At 44.6% G+C, this 12,054-nt stretch overlaps 1 protein-coding gene across 1 annotated transcript; it reads right to left on the bottom strand.

Moving 5' to 3' along the window:
- Window positions 1–4,981: 4,981 nt before the first annotated feature.
- LOC133081774 (sperm acrosome-associated protein 5-like) lies at window positions 4,982–7,236 on the bottom strand. Its single transcript, XM_061178137.1, has 4 exons — window positions 7,092–7,236; window positions 6,509–6,667; window positions 5,186–5,264; window positions 4,982–5,081 (listed from the first exon to the last, which is right to left on the bottom strand). The coding sequence occupies exons 1-4, from the start codon at window positions 7,234–7,236 to the stop codon at window positions 4,982–4,984; spliced, it is 483 nt and encodes a 160-aa protein (XP_061034120.1).
- Between the last annotated feature and the right edge of the window lie 4,818 nt (window positions 7,237–12,054).

The raw sequence follows: 12,054 nt of genomic DNA, 5'->3' as shown, positions 1-12,054 counted from the left end.
TTTGTATCTGCTAATCCCAAACTCCTAATTTATCCCTCCCCCACTCCCTTTCCCCTTTGGTAACCATAAGATTCTTTAAAAAAATTTTTTTATTGAAGTATAGTTGATTTACAATATTGTATTTGTTTCAGGTGTATAGCAAAGTGATTCAGTTATATATATACATATATCTTTTTTTTTTAAAGATTTATTGATTGATTGATTGCTTGCTATGTTGGGTCTTCGTTTCTGTGCTAGGGCTTTCTCTAGTTGCGGCAAGCGGGGGCCACTCTTCATCGCGGTGCGCGGGCCTCTCACTATCGCGGCCTCTCTTGTTGCGGAGCACAGGCTCCAGACGCGCAGGCTCAGCAGCTGTGGCTCACGGGCCTAATTGCTCTGCGGCATGTGGGATCTTCCCAGACCAGGGCTCGAACCCGTGTCCCCTGCATTAGCAGGCAGATTCTCAACCACTGCGCCACCAGGGAAGCCCCATATATCTTTTTGAGATTGTTTTCCATTATAGGTTATTATAAGATATTGAATATAGTTCCCTGTGTTATACAGTAAGTCCTTGTTGCTTATCTATTTTATGTATGGTAGTTTGTATCTATTAATCCCATACTCCTAATTTATCCCTCCTCCCCCTCTCTTTCCCCTTTGGTAACCATAAGTTTGTTTTCTATGTCTGTGAGTCTATTTCTGAGGAACTAAAGATTCTTAATCGCTCTTAGACTGAACAAGGTGTTTGTATTTTCACCTCTCATGTGAAAGTTATGCTTATTAAAATGTACCTTCCTAATTACTTTGAGGCCCTGAAGCCCACACAGATGTGCCCAAGTCTTGTATCATTTCCCATTACAGGGTATCCTGTTACTGAACTAGATATGATTACCTCTTTGGAGAAGAGAGGACTTTGGATCATAGAGAGAGAAATCCCAAGTTCGAGTTGTACAGGTAAATAAGAAATGAATAGGTGGGAGATGATGAGGGTAAGACTCCAGTGTGTCAGTGAGTGCCAGACATCTCTTAAAGGTCAGAAATATCTTCCTAAAGCATATGAACTTTTTTTTCTAACTCCAAATTGTTAGTTTTGTGAGTTACTGTCTCATGGTAATCTTGGAATGAGATGGAGAGGAACTAGACTATAATCTAGCCTTGTCCTTCTGCTTCTTCTCTTGGTCACCTCAGTTGTTTTCAGCCTTCCTGAAAGGCTCTTTCCATCCTATTTTGAGTCTCCTCCCTCCAAATCCTAGATCTGATACCATTTCAAAAAATCCTTTTTTCCTACTCAGTGGCTACCTAAACCCATTTTCACTTTCTCTCCTCAATTTTAAGGTACTTTTCTTAAACAATCAAAGTCACTTATATTTATTGTTACTCTCCTGTTCCAATATCTATTAGAGCAATTTGAGCTTTTTTCCCCTTCAGCTCAGCATATAGGAGAGACATGTGCTTCGAATTTCTTTCTGACTGGTATCTAGTCAAAAGAAAATAAAAGTCAACCCTACAAAGGTCTGCTTCTGACAAAAGGTGTATTCACACGGTATGGTTTATTATTCTTCTTTCTAGAAGTCTGGCAAGTTGACCAGCTGGAGAGGTACCAGAAAAACCAAAACAGACACCAGAGGCAAGCTATATCCATTAATGAGAAAAATTTGACTAAGGAGAGAGGTCATGAATATAACGGATTTGTAAACCCACTTCCTCAGAGCACAGGGGTGGTTTCTTCATTACACACTCCCTGTATATATGACTCAGAAAAGTTTTCAAGATAACTCGGGCTTACTGAGTCATAATAGAGGCTTTGCAGCTCAGAATGTTATGAATGTAATGTATGTGGAAAATTATTAATTCATGGCAGGCTTAAGAAAAATAATGGAATGAAATCCCATGACCATAATGTGGGTGGGAAAGGTCATAAGCATAACCCATTCTTTGTTCAGCATAATATAACTCAAGCTGGAGAGAAAATCTGTTAATTTCCTGAGTGTAGAAAAACTTTCAGCAAGAATTCACTCCTTATTGCTCATCAGATCACTCATGTAGGAGAAAAACCCTACGGATGTACAGAATACAGAAAAGCCTTCAACAAGAAGGCACGCTTCAGTGTACATCAGAAGTACAACGCACAAAAGAGAGAAACCCTTTGAATGTAATGAATGTGGCAAATCCTTCAGAGAGAAATCAGCACTGCATATACATCAGAGAACGCACACAGGTGAAAAACCATATACATGCAACGAATGTGGCAAAGCCTTCCAAGAAAAGACAAAGCTCATTATATGTCAGAGAACTCACACAGAAGAGAAATCCTGTGAATGTAATGAATGTGGGAGAAGCTTCAATCAAAAGGTACATATCAGAGAACACACACAGGAGGGAAACCCTATGAATGTAATGAATGTGGCAAATCCTTCAGAGAGAAATCAAAATCGCGTAGACATCAAAGAACTCATACAGGAGAGAAAACTTATATGTGTTCAGACTGTGGAGGAGCCTTCACCCTTAAGCTGAATCTCAGTGCTCATCAAAGAATTCATACAGTAGAAAAAACCTATGGATGTACTGTATGTGGGAAAGTTTTCTCCCTGAAGTACTATCTTATGTTACATCGGAGAGCTCATACAGGAGAAAAATTTGAGAAATCCTATGAATGCAATGAATGTGATAAAGTTTTCTTCCAGTAGTCATATCTCATTATTCATCTGAGAGTTCACACAGGGGAGAAACCCTATGAGTGTAATGTATGTGAGAAAGCTTTCTCCCTGAAATCATATCTTGTTATACATCAAAGAACTCACACACGAGCGAAAACCTATAAATGTGATAAGCGTAGTAGAGTCTTCAGAGAGAAGTCAAAACTCACTCTACATCGAAGAACCCACATAGGCGAGAAACCCTATGGCTTTCCTGAATATAAGAAAAACCTTCCAGAAGTTAAAGTTCATCATGGATTAAAGAACTCAGAGAAAAGAGGAACTTTGCAAAAGAACTGAAAATGGAAAATCCTTCATAAAAAAGTGAAAGGAAAAGGAAAAGGTGAGGTGAAAGGATCATGCCTTAGCTAAGGTGGTCAGGGAAGGTCTTTCTAAAAATAAGGAGCCAGCCATATTGGGGGTAAGAACATTCCAGGCATAAGGAATAGCAAGAGCCAAGATCCTGGTGCAAAATACTTGGCCTCTGTAGTTGTTATCATGGGTGTATAGTGAATGACTATTATACATCAGAGAGGTTGTTCAAGACTGCAGTCCTTTGAAGCCTTGAATATATGAGAGCCAAACCTCATGGTAAATCTGGGCACAGGTATCAAGAGAAACCCAATTTAATTGATTTCAATAAACATAGTCCCATGGCAATGATATTAAGGGAAATATTCCAGATTTAATACCAAACTCTCATAGAAAAAAACCTAATACAGTCTATTATGAAGAACAGCTGCTTTGACATCTCTCATAATGGGGAATAAGTGCTATCTACCGAAAAAAGAGTTTATCAAATGATATAAAATTAGAGATTTAAAGATAACCACTAAAGGAATAACAATGATAAATATACTATAAATATTATAAATTATTAGAAAGGATGCATAATCGGAACAATGTAAAGGAAACACTAGGGCATCAAATCCAGTTTTCAGAAGTAGCAACAGTTGATAATGCCAATATTCTTGCCCCAACCTATTCTACGTTCAAGATTTTGGCTTCTTCTTTGTGTGGACCTTCCCCCTGTCTGAGCTAGATCATGCAGTCTTCCCAGAAATACTATGAGCTACCTGATAGGCTTTTAGGAGATCTGCTTTTTACTTAAATTCACCAGAGTTTATTTATGCTGCTTTTGATAAATAACTGTCTCATTCAGAAATTGGTATCCAGAGTGATGGTACCTTTTATGGACCCCAGGGAAATGTGAGATTTGGTTATCTAGGCTGGTTGGGGCTGAAGGCAGGGGAAATCCAGGTGGCATTAAAGAAGGGGGCTCTGGCATTCCTTGGCATGCAGTGGCAGATAACTGCTTTAATGATCATCTGTGCTTATCTGGATGAAGTCAACACTGAAAACAAGGCTTTGGGTAGTTGAATATCCACCCCAACCGAAGAGTACAAAGGACGCGAGGGACTGCTTCCTCACGGGGGTGGCTGCTTCCAATGGGGCTGGTCGGCACAAAGAGAAAGAATGGCAAGTTCAAATTCCTAAATTCTCTGCTCAAGACATAGACTGAAACCCGGGGATTCTGTAAAAATAATTATTACCTTGTGCAGCCATTGAATTCCTGGCCTAAATTTCCAGTTTGTCATTTGAAACTTTGGTTACAGATCATGAAAGAAGGAGTTGGGAGCTGAGAGTTAGAATGGTAATAATGTGGGAGGATGTGGGAGAATGTGAATACTTTAAAATCCTAATTCCCACTGAGCTTTCTCTGTAAGCTGAAACCAATTCCATTTTCCCCTGAAGAGACTGTATCTACCTTAATTAAAGACCCTGTAGTTACTTCAACCGAGAGTGATACTTTTTAAGGGAAGCCAATTTTCTTACCTCCCCACCCCACCCTTCTATTTCCAGACCTAGAATTGTCTTGTGTACTAAACACTTTATGTGCTTTACAAACATTAATTCATTTAATTCTCTCAACAACCCATGAGATAGTTACTACCACTATCATCCTCATTTTGCAGATGAGGAAACTGAGGCACAAAGAAATTAAGTGCCTCACCCAAGGCAACTTGGGGACAGTAAGTGGTAGAGATTGTTTCTGAACCCAGGAGAACCTATGCTCTTAATCACTACATTATCCTCCACCTCCACCCTGAGTGATCTCGTGTCCCCTGATTAGAGCTTTGAATATATGGAGGGAGAGATTGAATAGGGGTACCTTCAGGCATTGGAAAAATGAAGAGAGTCAGACATCAGGGGTCTCTTGCATTGTTTATAGATATCATCCTTTATTAAATCCACAAAAGGAAGAACAGAAAGGAAAATGAAATCTCTATCTCTGGGAAGCTGAGTCATGAATTAATTTCTGTTGTGTAAGGTTTTGCATACATATGACACCCCTTGAGCCATTCAGATAAATCATGGCCAGAACAGTGCTGGCTCCAAGAATCCCTGGGAAATGAAGGGAGAGAGGGAGGATGAAGTGGACAGGCTGATGGGGTGGCAGTGCCACTATCCCGGCTGCCCAGAGTCCAAGCCATCCCCATGAAACTTACCAGGTATTCATACCATTTTGTGAGGACACTATCTGCTTGGCACACATGATGTCATCCAGAATATGGCGGTTGAACAGTTCTAGGAGGAAGAGAGGGATATAGTAATCTGGTGTATTGGGGACAGGGTGACAGTGTATGAAGGGACAAGGGGTTCTGGGTTTCTTGGGGCCTGAATAACTTCAACCACTATATTGCCTGATTCTAGATGCCTTGATTCACTTATTAGCTGGCTATGAATTACATCAACTACCATGTTGACTGGTTCTGTACAACCTTAACTCATTGACTGATCCTGAGTGATCTTGACTGTCATGTTTGCTGGTTATGAATAACCTCAACCACCATATTGGCTGGTCCTGGACAACCTCAGACTCCATGTTGGCCAGTTCCAGATGACTTCAACTGTCATTTTGTGTGGTTGTGAATGATCTCAACTGCAATGGCTGTTGGCTGGCTGGGAAGCCGCTCAACTGCAAGGTTGGTCAGTCCTGGAGTCTTCAAACACTATGTTGTCAGCTCCTGGATAACATCAACACCCATTTTTACTAGTTACAAGTGACCTCAGTCTCTATGTTGGCTAGTCCTGTTCAACTTCAGCTACCATGGTGCCTGGTCCTAGATGACATCAACTGCTATGGTGGCTAGACGAGGATGACCTTAACTGCCGTTCTGACTAGTTAATGATCTCAACCACTATGTTGACTAGTCCTGGATAACCTCAGCCTTCAAGCTGCCAAGTCCTGGGTGATCTCTTCTGTCACTGTGGCAGGACTTGGACAACTTCAACCTCCACTTGGGCTGGTCCCAAATAACCACAGTCTCCATTTTGGCCTATCTTGGACAACCTCAAACACCATTTTGGCCAACCCTGAACAACTTCTACTGCTATTCAATTTTGTCCTCAACAATACCACACTCTTGTCTGGAAAATTCTCTCCTTTCTGCACAGAGGTACCTTGTTTCTGTTTCTACAGACAGATATCTGCTTCTTCCTTCAGGGCCTGGACAACCCCAACCCCAAATCAGGACAGTTTCCCCCTCCATTCCACTTGGAGCTAAGTGTATTGTTTCCTGAGTCCTAGAAAATGGCAGCCTCCATTCTAGGTGAGGTTTGGGAGCTCTGAGACCTCCTGACCTAGACAACATCTCAGTGCAGTCTGGGTAAGGATACAGGCTGGTGTCTGTAACAGCCCAGGCAACTCTGCTCCTTTCCCTATCATTTTTCTGCTTGTTACTCAAGGCTATGGCTTAGACAGTCTTGCCCTCTGCGTGTTGGGGAGTGGGGCCAGGCAGGGCTTCAAGGTGTCCTCAATGCTGCCTCACCATGACACTCCATGTGACAGAGGTTCTGGGTAGGTGTAACACCATTGTCACACCACCAGGCGGAGTTCAGCTGGAAAATGCCATAAGAACTGCTGCCATCAGGATTGTGGTCCACGAAGGAGGTGTCAAAGCCACTTTCATAGTGTGCCATGCACATCCCTGGGGCAGGAAGGGGGGAGGTAGCAGATGGGCATGGGTCTTGGGAATAGGGGAGAGGGTAGGATGAGGGAGTGGGGCAGGGATGGTTTTCATCTTAGTTGTTGGGGGTGAATATCTTGGTTTGGGGTTGATGTTGGTGATTCTGGTGAGATACCAGTAATGGTGGTGGTGATGGTATTCGTGGTGATAACAGCAGTGATGACATTGATGGTAGTGATGGTGGTGTTAGTAGAGATGAGGGTAAATGGTTGTGAAGGCAATGATGATGAAACTAGAGTTAGTTAAAGTACTCATCATAGTCAGAGGGTGACTGAGAGGATCATTCCCTAGCCTGGGAGGTAACAAATGGCAAAGGGGGAGGGCCTGGGTCTGAGTGTGGTGGGCGGCCCGTGGCATGGGTGGGACTTGGGGTGACGAGTCTCACAGTCTCCAATGGTGTAGCCCTTGAAGCCATTGAGGCCCGCCTCCTCCAGCTTCATTGCCAGGTCGCAGCGTTCGAAGATCTTGGCATCCACAGTGGCAGGCATCAGCATGGCCAGGGTCACCATCATAGTGTCCCAGGCCTGCATTATGACACCCACAAGCCCTCCTAACTGACCCATTGCTTCAGACTCACCCTCCAGTGCTCAGAACTAAGGGTATGCTGGAATTTTGGGCTCTGTGAAGATCTAAGTGACAGATTCTGGAACAGAGAAGCCAGAGGGTTGGGCATCTCACCATCTTCCCCTGTGCTAGCTCTGTTAAAGACACAAAGAAAAAGAAAGATACTGATGTATACACAGAGGTGGAAGGAGACAAGGACAGGGAGAAACCCAGAAATGTCAGAAAGGGATGCAGGGAGAGAGGGGCTGGGGACACAAAAAGGACAGACAGGACCCAGGTACTAGACCTCACACTCAGCCCACATTCCCCTACGTTCCTTAACACTGTCCCACTCTACTCCCATTAATCATGCTCTACCACTTGGTTACCTCCATTTCCACTCATTCTGCCCCTCATCACCTCCATTTCCCCCACTCTGCTGAGTAGTCAGCTCTGGTCACTACACCATGCCTACTACCACCTCGAATTCCTCATGCTTTATAAAATCTGACCACTGTGCTCTCCCCTTTGTTCCACATTACCTCTATTTACTCATTCTCAGCACCTCCTTCACCTCTCTTCACTTAGTGTGCTCTGTTCCACCCTCATTTACTGGAATCTGCCCCATGTTACACCCATTTAATCAGACTCTGCCCCACATTACGTATTACACATTACATATTACATATACATGTTCACTCTACTGCTTTTTCACCCCCATTCTCATTCTACATTTTATTCCCTCGTCCACTTACACTGCCTCTTATCCACCTATATTCACTCACACTGGGCCTCGTGTTACTGCAATTCTCTAATCCTCTACTTACTCTTACCCAAGCTCTCTCACATCCTATTCCTTCTTCACCTCCATTCACTCCCAGACTCTCTTTTCCTACTTTCACCTTCACTGCCTGACACCGCATCAAATGACTCCCATACGCTCTCACGTGGCCCATCCTTCACCTTTGTTCATTGACTCTGGGCCTCATTCCCTCCCTCATTCACTCTATTTCTGCCCCTTCTTCACTTCTATTCTCTCAAGCGCTCCTCCCATATTACCTGCATTTCCTGAAATTGTATTACTCCCAAACACTAGCCCAAGTTATCCACACATACTCACTCTACACTTGGTCGCCTCCATCCTTTCTCAGTCTTCACTGCCTCCCATTATCTCATTCATGTAAAGTCACTCCCGATGTAACCCCTGTTTCCACTCATCACTCTTGTTCTGCTCTCGATTCATGTTGAGTTGCTCCCACTCTGCCTCGCGGTACCCTCGTTCAGTCACACTCTGCCTCGGATTTACCACTTTTTGCTCACATCGGGCTCCATTTCCCCCACTTTACTCACCTTGGGCCATGTGACCTTCATCCCCTCTCCCTTTGCCTCACAATACCCAATTCCTCACCTTCTTCTGCTCTTTACTTCCATCCCCTCTCACTCTGCCCAACATTACCTCCATCCACGCACATGCTTTGGCTCATTCACCTGGGCTGATTCCCACTGGGATCTCTGCACATTACTGGAACGCTGCCCCGCATTACCTACCCCATCTAATCCCAGTCTGCCTCTCATTCACCTCTGGTCGCTCTCCTCCCTCGTAGTATCCCCACTCAAACAAACTCGACCCAATTCACTTATTCACATTCTACCATGTATTCATTTCTCTTTCCTCTTATTCTGCCCCTTGTGCCCCCCATTCTTCCCTCTGTGCCTCACATGACTTCCATTCACTGCTACTTTCTCCCTAAATTCACCTCTCCTTACTCATATTGTGCCCCATAAACCATCATTCATTTACACTTCAATCCTTAGTACTCATATCGACTTGCACTCTCATGCTTTATCAACCCCATTCACATTCACCACCTTTCATTGCCCCATTCACTCACAGCCCACTCCCTCTTTCACTTTTTGCCACTTAGACGGTGCCTCATTTTCCCATCACTTACTCAGTCTCATCCATAATCTTAAATTGATTCAAAATTGAATGTGTAGTCATTCCCTCACTCTGCCCCACACTACACACATTCACTCCACTCCACTGCTCATTCACCTCCCTGCCATCCCCCTTTGTCTCTCCTTGCCCCCATTCATTCCCAATTTGTCCTTCATTCACCATTATTCACCCCCCCCCCGCCCTCACTGGTCCCACATGTCTCTGTTTAGTGACACATCTGCCAAGACAGAAAAGTCTGATGTATTGTTCAGGATTCAGTTTGGCTGCACATACCAATACCACCCTAAATACCAATGGCTTCAAGAGGATGGAAGGGGATTCCTCTCTTGGAGGCAAGGCTAGAGTGGCAGCTCCAAGCTCACCAGAGAGCTGGCTGCTCCTATGCTGTAGCTCTGCCAAACTCACCTGCTACCTATGGTCCAAAATGATTGCTCACAATTGGCAACACTTCCACAGTTTTGAGAAAATGTATCTTAAGAGCAGTTGTAATGACTCACCAGCGAGGTGGGGGTGGCCTTTGGGTTGGAGTGTCACGTAGTGCAGATTCTGTGGTGGGACCAGCTACCTGTCAGCTTTCCACACCCCTTCACCTAGCTACCTGCTGCTTAGGCCACTGAATGAGTTTGTACCTGTAGGGACTGATGGTAGAGGATGCCCAGGACAGAGAGTGGGCATCCTAGCTCCACGGCAGAAAATCTGGTTTCACATAGCTTGTGGATATGCACTGTGAACCCTGGGACAGTTTCTGCAGGGCTGTATCACTGGCTCAGAATATTTTTGGAGCTGGAAATCACTATACCCCAACACCCACCAACCCTATAGGATTTCCCCCTCCACACAGGGGTGTGTGTATATATATGTGTGTACAAGGTGGTAGAGAAGTTATGTTTACAGGATGGAAGAGGCCAGACTGACAGGGGCCCTAAAGGTCCAGCCCCTCCTATTTTCCACCTCCTAATGCATTAAGAGAGTTGACAAGTTTTGTACCCAGGAGGTAGAGATCCTTAAGAGAGCAAGAGACCTGAGTTACTTCCCTGCTTTCTCTCTTTGCTTTGTCTGCTAGGAAGCTCCATCTATATTCCTGCCCCCCCCCCAAAAAAAATTCCTTGCCTAGTTTTAATGGTTCTGGAATGAGGACCCTCAGATATTTTCTGGAAGTTCTGTGGGATACTGAATAAACAAAAGAAGAGTATTATTGGGTAGAAGTTAAGAATCTGATCTTGGGAAACTGTGTGACTTTGGGCAAGTTACTTAGTCTCTCTGGGACTCAGTTTCCTCACCTAACAAGACGGGTGGGACCACAGGATTGTTCACAGAAAGTGGGGACTATCTGAGGCAGGTCATGTCACGTGCTTCACACAGTGCCTGGCACACAGGAGATACTGAGCTAGGTCTCAGCCTCCATTATCACTTGCTGGGCCTGTTGGCAGAAGCCTCCTTATTGTTCTTCCTGTTTTCGCCCTTGCCCTCTGCAATCTGTCATCCACAAAGCAGCCTGCAGGTCATCTTTTTATTTTTTTCTTCTTATTAAAAAAAGTTTTATACATACACACGTCTAATTTTATTTTAATCATCATCATCACTTACACAGCACTTGCTGTGTTCCAGGCATTGTTCTAAACCATTTACAATTATCAGCTCATTTGTCACCACAGCCCTAATGAGGTAGGTGCTGTCATTATCCCCCATTTTATAGATGAGGAAATTTAGCACAGAGGAGTTGAGTCCTGCCCTAGATTACACAGCTGGTAGGTGGGAGTTTGCAACCAGGCTGTCTCCATCATGTTTGTTTGTTTGGTTGGTTCTGTTTTCTCTCCTGCTGTATTCCCAATATCTAGAACACTACCTGGCATACGGGAGGCGCTTAAGCAAATTCCTGCGGAGCTCATGTCCTAGCGGTTCAAGATAGGCAATAAACAAGAGTCTAGTATACGTGTATTTTTAAAGTTAATATATAATGCTAGATTGCTTCAGACTGGTGTTTTAAAAATCTGATCCCCCTTAATGGCAAACCATTATGTCAGAATGAGACATGAGCTCTGTCCCTGGCAGAGGAGGCCCTACAGCATCTGGCACCCACTCACTTCTCCCTTGCCCACACCTTCTATATTCCCAACACACTGACACTGTTTCTGTTCCTCCAACGTGCCAAACCAGGTCCTACTTCAGGGCCTTTGTAACAGCCGCGCCCTCCACCACAAAGCTCTTTGCTTCAAATATTTGTGTGGCCGGCTCCTTTTGATCAGCGTTAACTGTCACCCCCGACAAAAGGAGATCGTCTCTGCCCATCCTGAGACAACAACATTGTCAGCCACTACTTAACACATCCCCTTCGTCCCAGTGTGTGTGTGTACTAGGTGGCCATTTATTTATTCTTCAGCTTCTTGTTTGTCTGCACACCGTCCTTCAAACGCTAGACTGTAAACTCCCAGCCTTAGCCACTGGATGGAGCCAGTGACCTCTCCCTACCTCCTAGTCTTTGTGCATGCTGAGCAATTCTGCCACGCATCCCGACTTCCTATTCAATTACACCTGCAAACCCGATACTGCCCTCCAGGCTCAAGACATGAAATTCCCGCCTGCTAGCATTCTCCTTAATTGGGCCCTTCCCCTCCCTCCATAAGGAAACCGATCTTTGGAGTCTTAGGAATGACGGCCTCCGCAGATCAAAGTAAGCACCTGTTCTACACTGCCACCCTCGAAGGGAAGAGACGCAGTGGGCGCGGCCATCCTTTCAGAGCAGTGACGTCACCGGAGCGGCCATCTCCCCTCTGCGCCTGCGCCGCAGCCCCGTCGCATTCGCGTCCGGCAGGCGGGAGGGGGCCCCGTGTTGACTATTGGTGTA

Source organism: Eubalaena glacialis, chromosome X (genome assembly GCF_028564815.1).
Source record: "Eubalaena glacialis isolate mEubGla1 chromosome X, mEubGla1.1.hap2.+ XY, whole genome shotgun sequence".
Taxonomy (NCBI): Eukaryota; Metazoa; Chordata; class Mammalia; order Artiodactyla; family Balaenidae; genus Eubalaena; species Eubalaena glacialis.
This window is presented reverse-complemented; position numbering and strand designations above follow the sequence as displayed.

Bases quoted from the DNA above. Each gene is read 5' to 3' on its own strand.
- LOC133081774 (XM_061178137.1), bottom strand. From the start codon at position 7,236: ATGCAGGCCTGGGACACTATGATGGTGACCCTGGCCATGCTGATGCCT. The intron at 6,668-7,091 runs GTGAGACTCGTC...TTCCTGCCCCAG, and splicing joins GGGCTACACCATTGGAGACT to GGATGTGCATGGCACACTAT. The intron at 5,265-6,508 runs GTGAGGCAGCAT...TCTTCCTCCTAG, and splicing joins CTGTCACATGGAGTGTCATG to AACTGTTCAACCGCCATATT.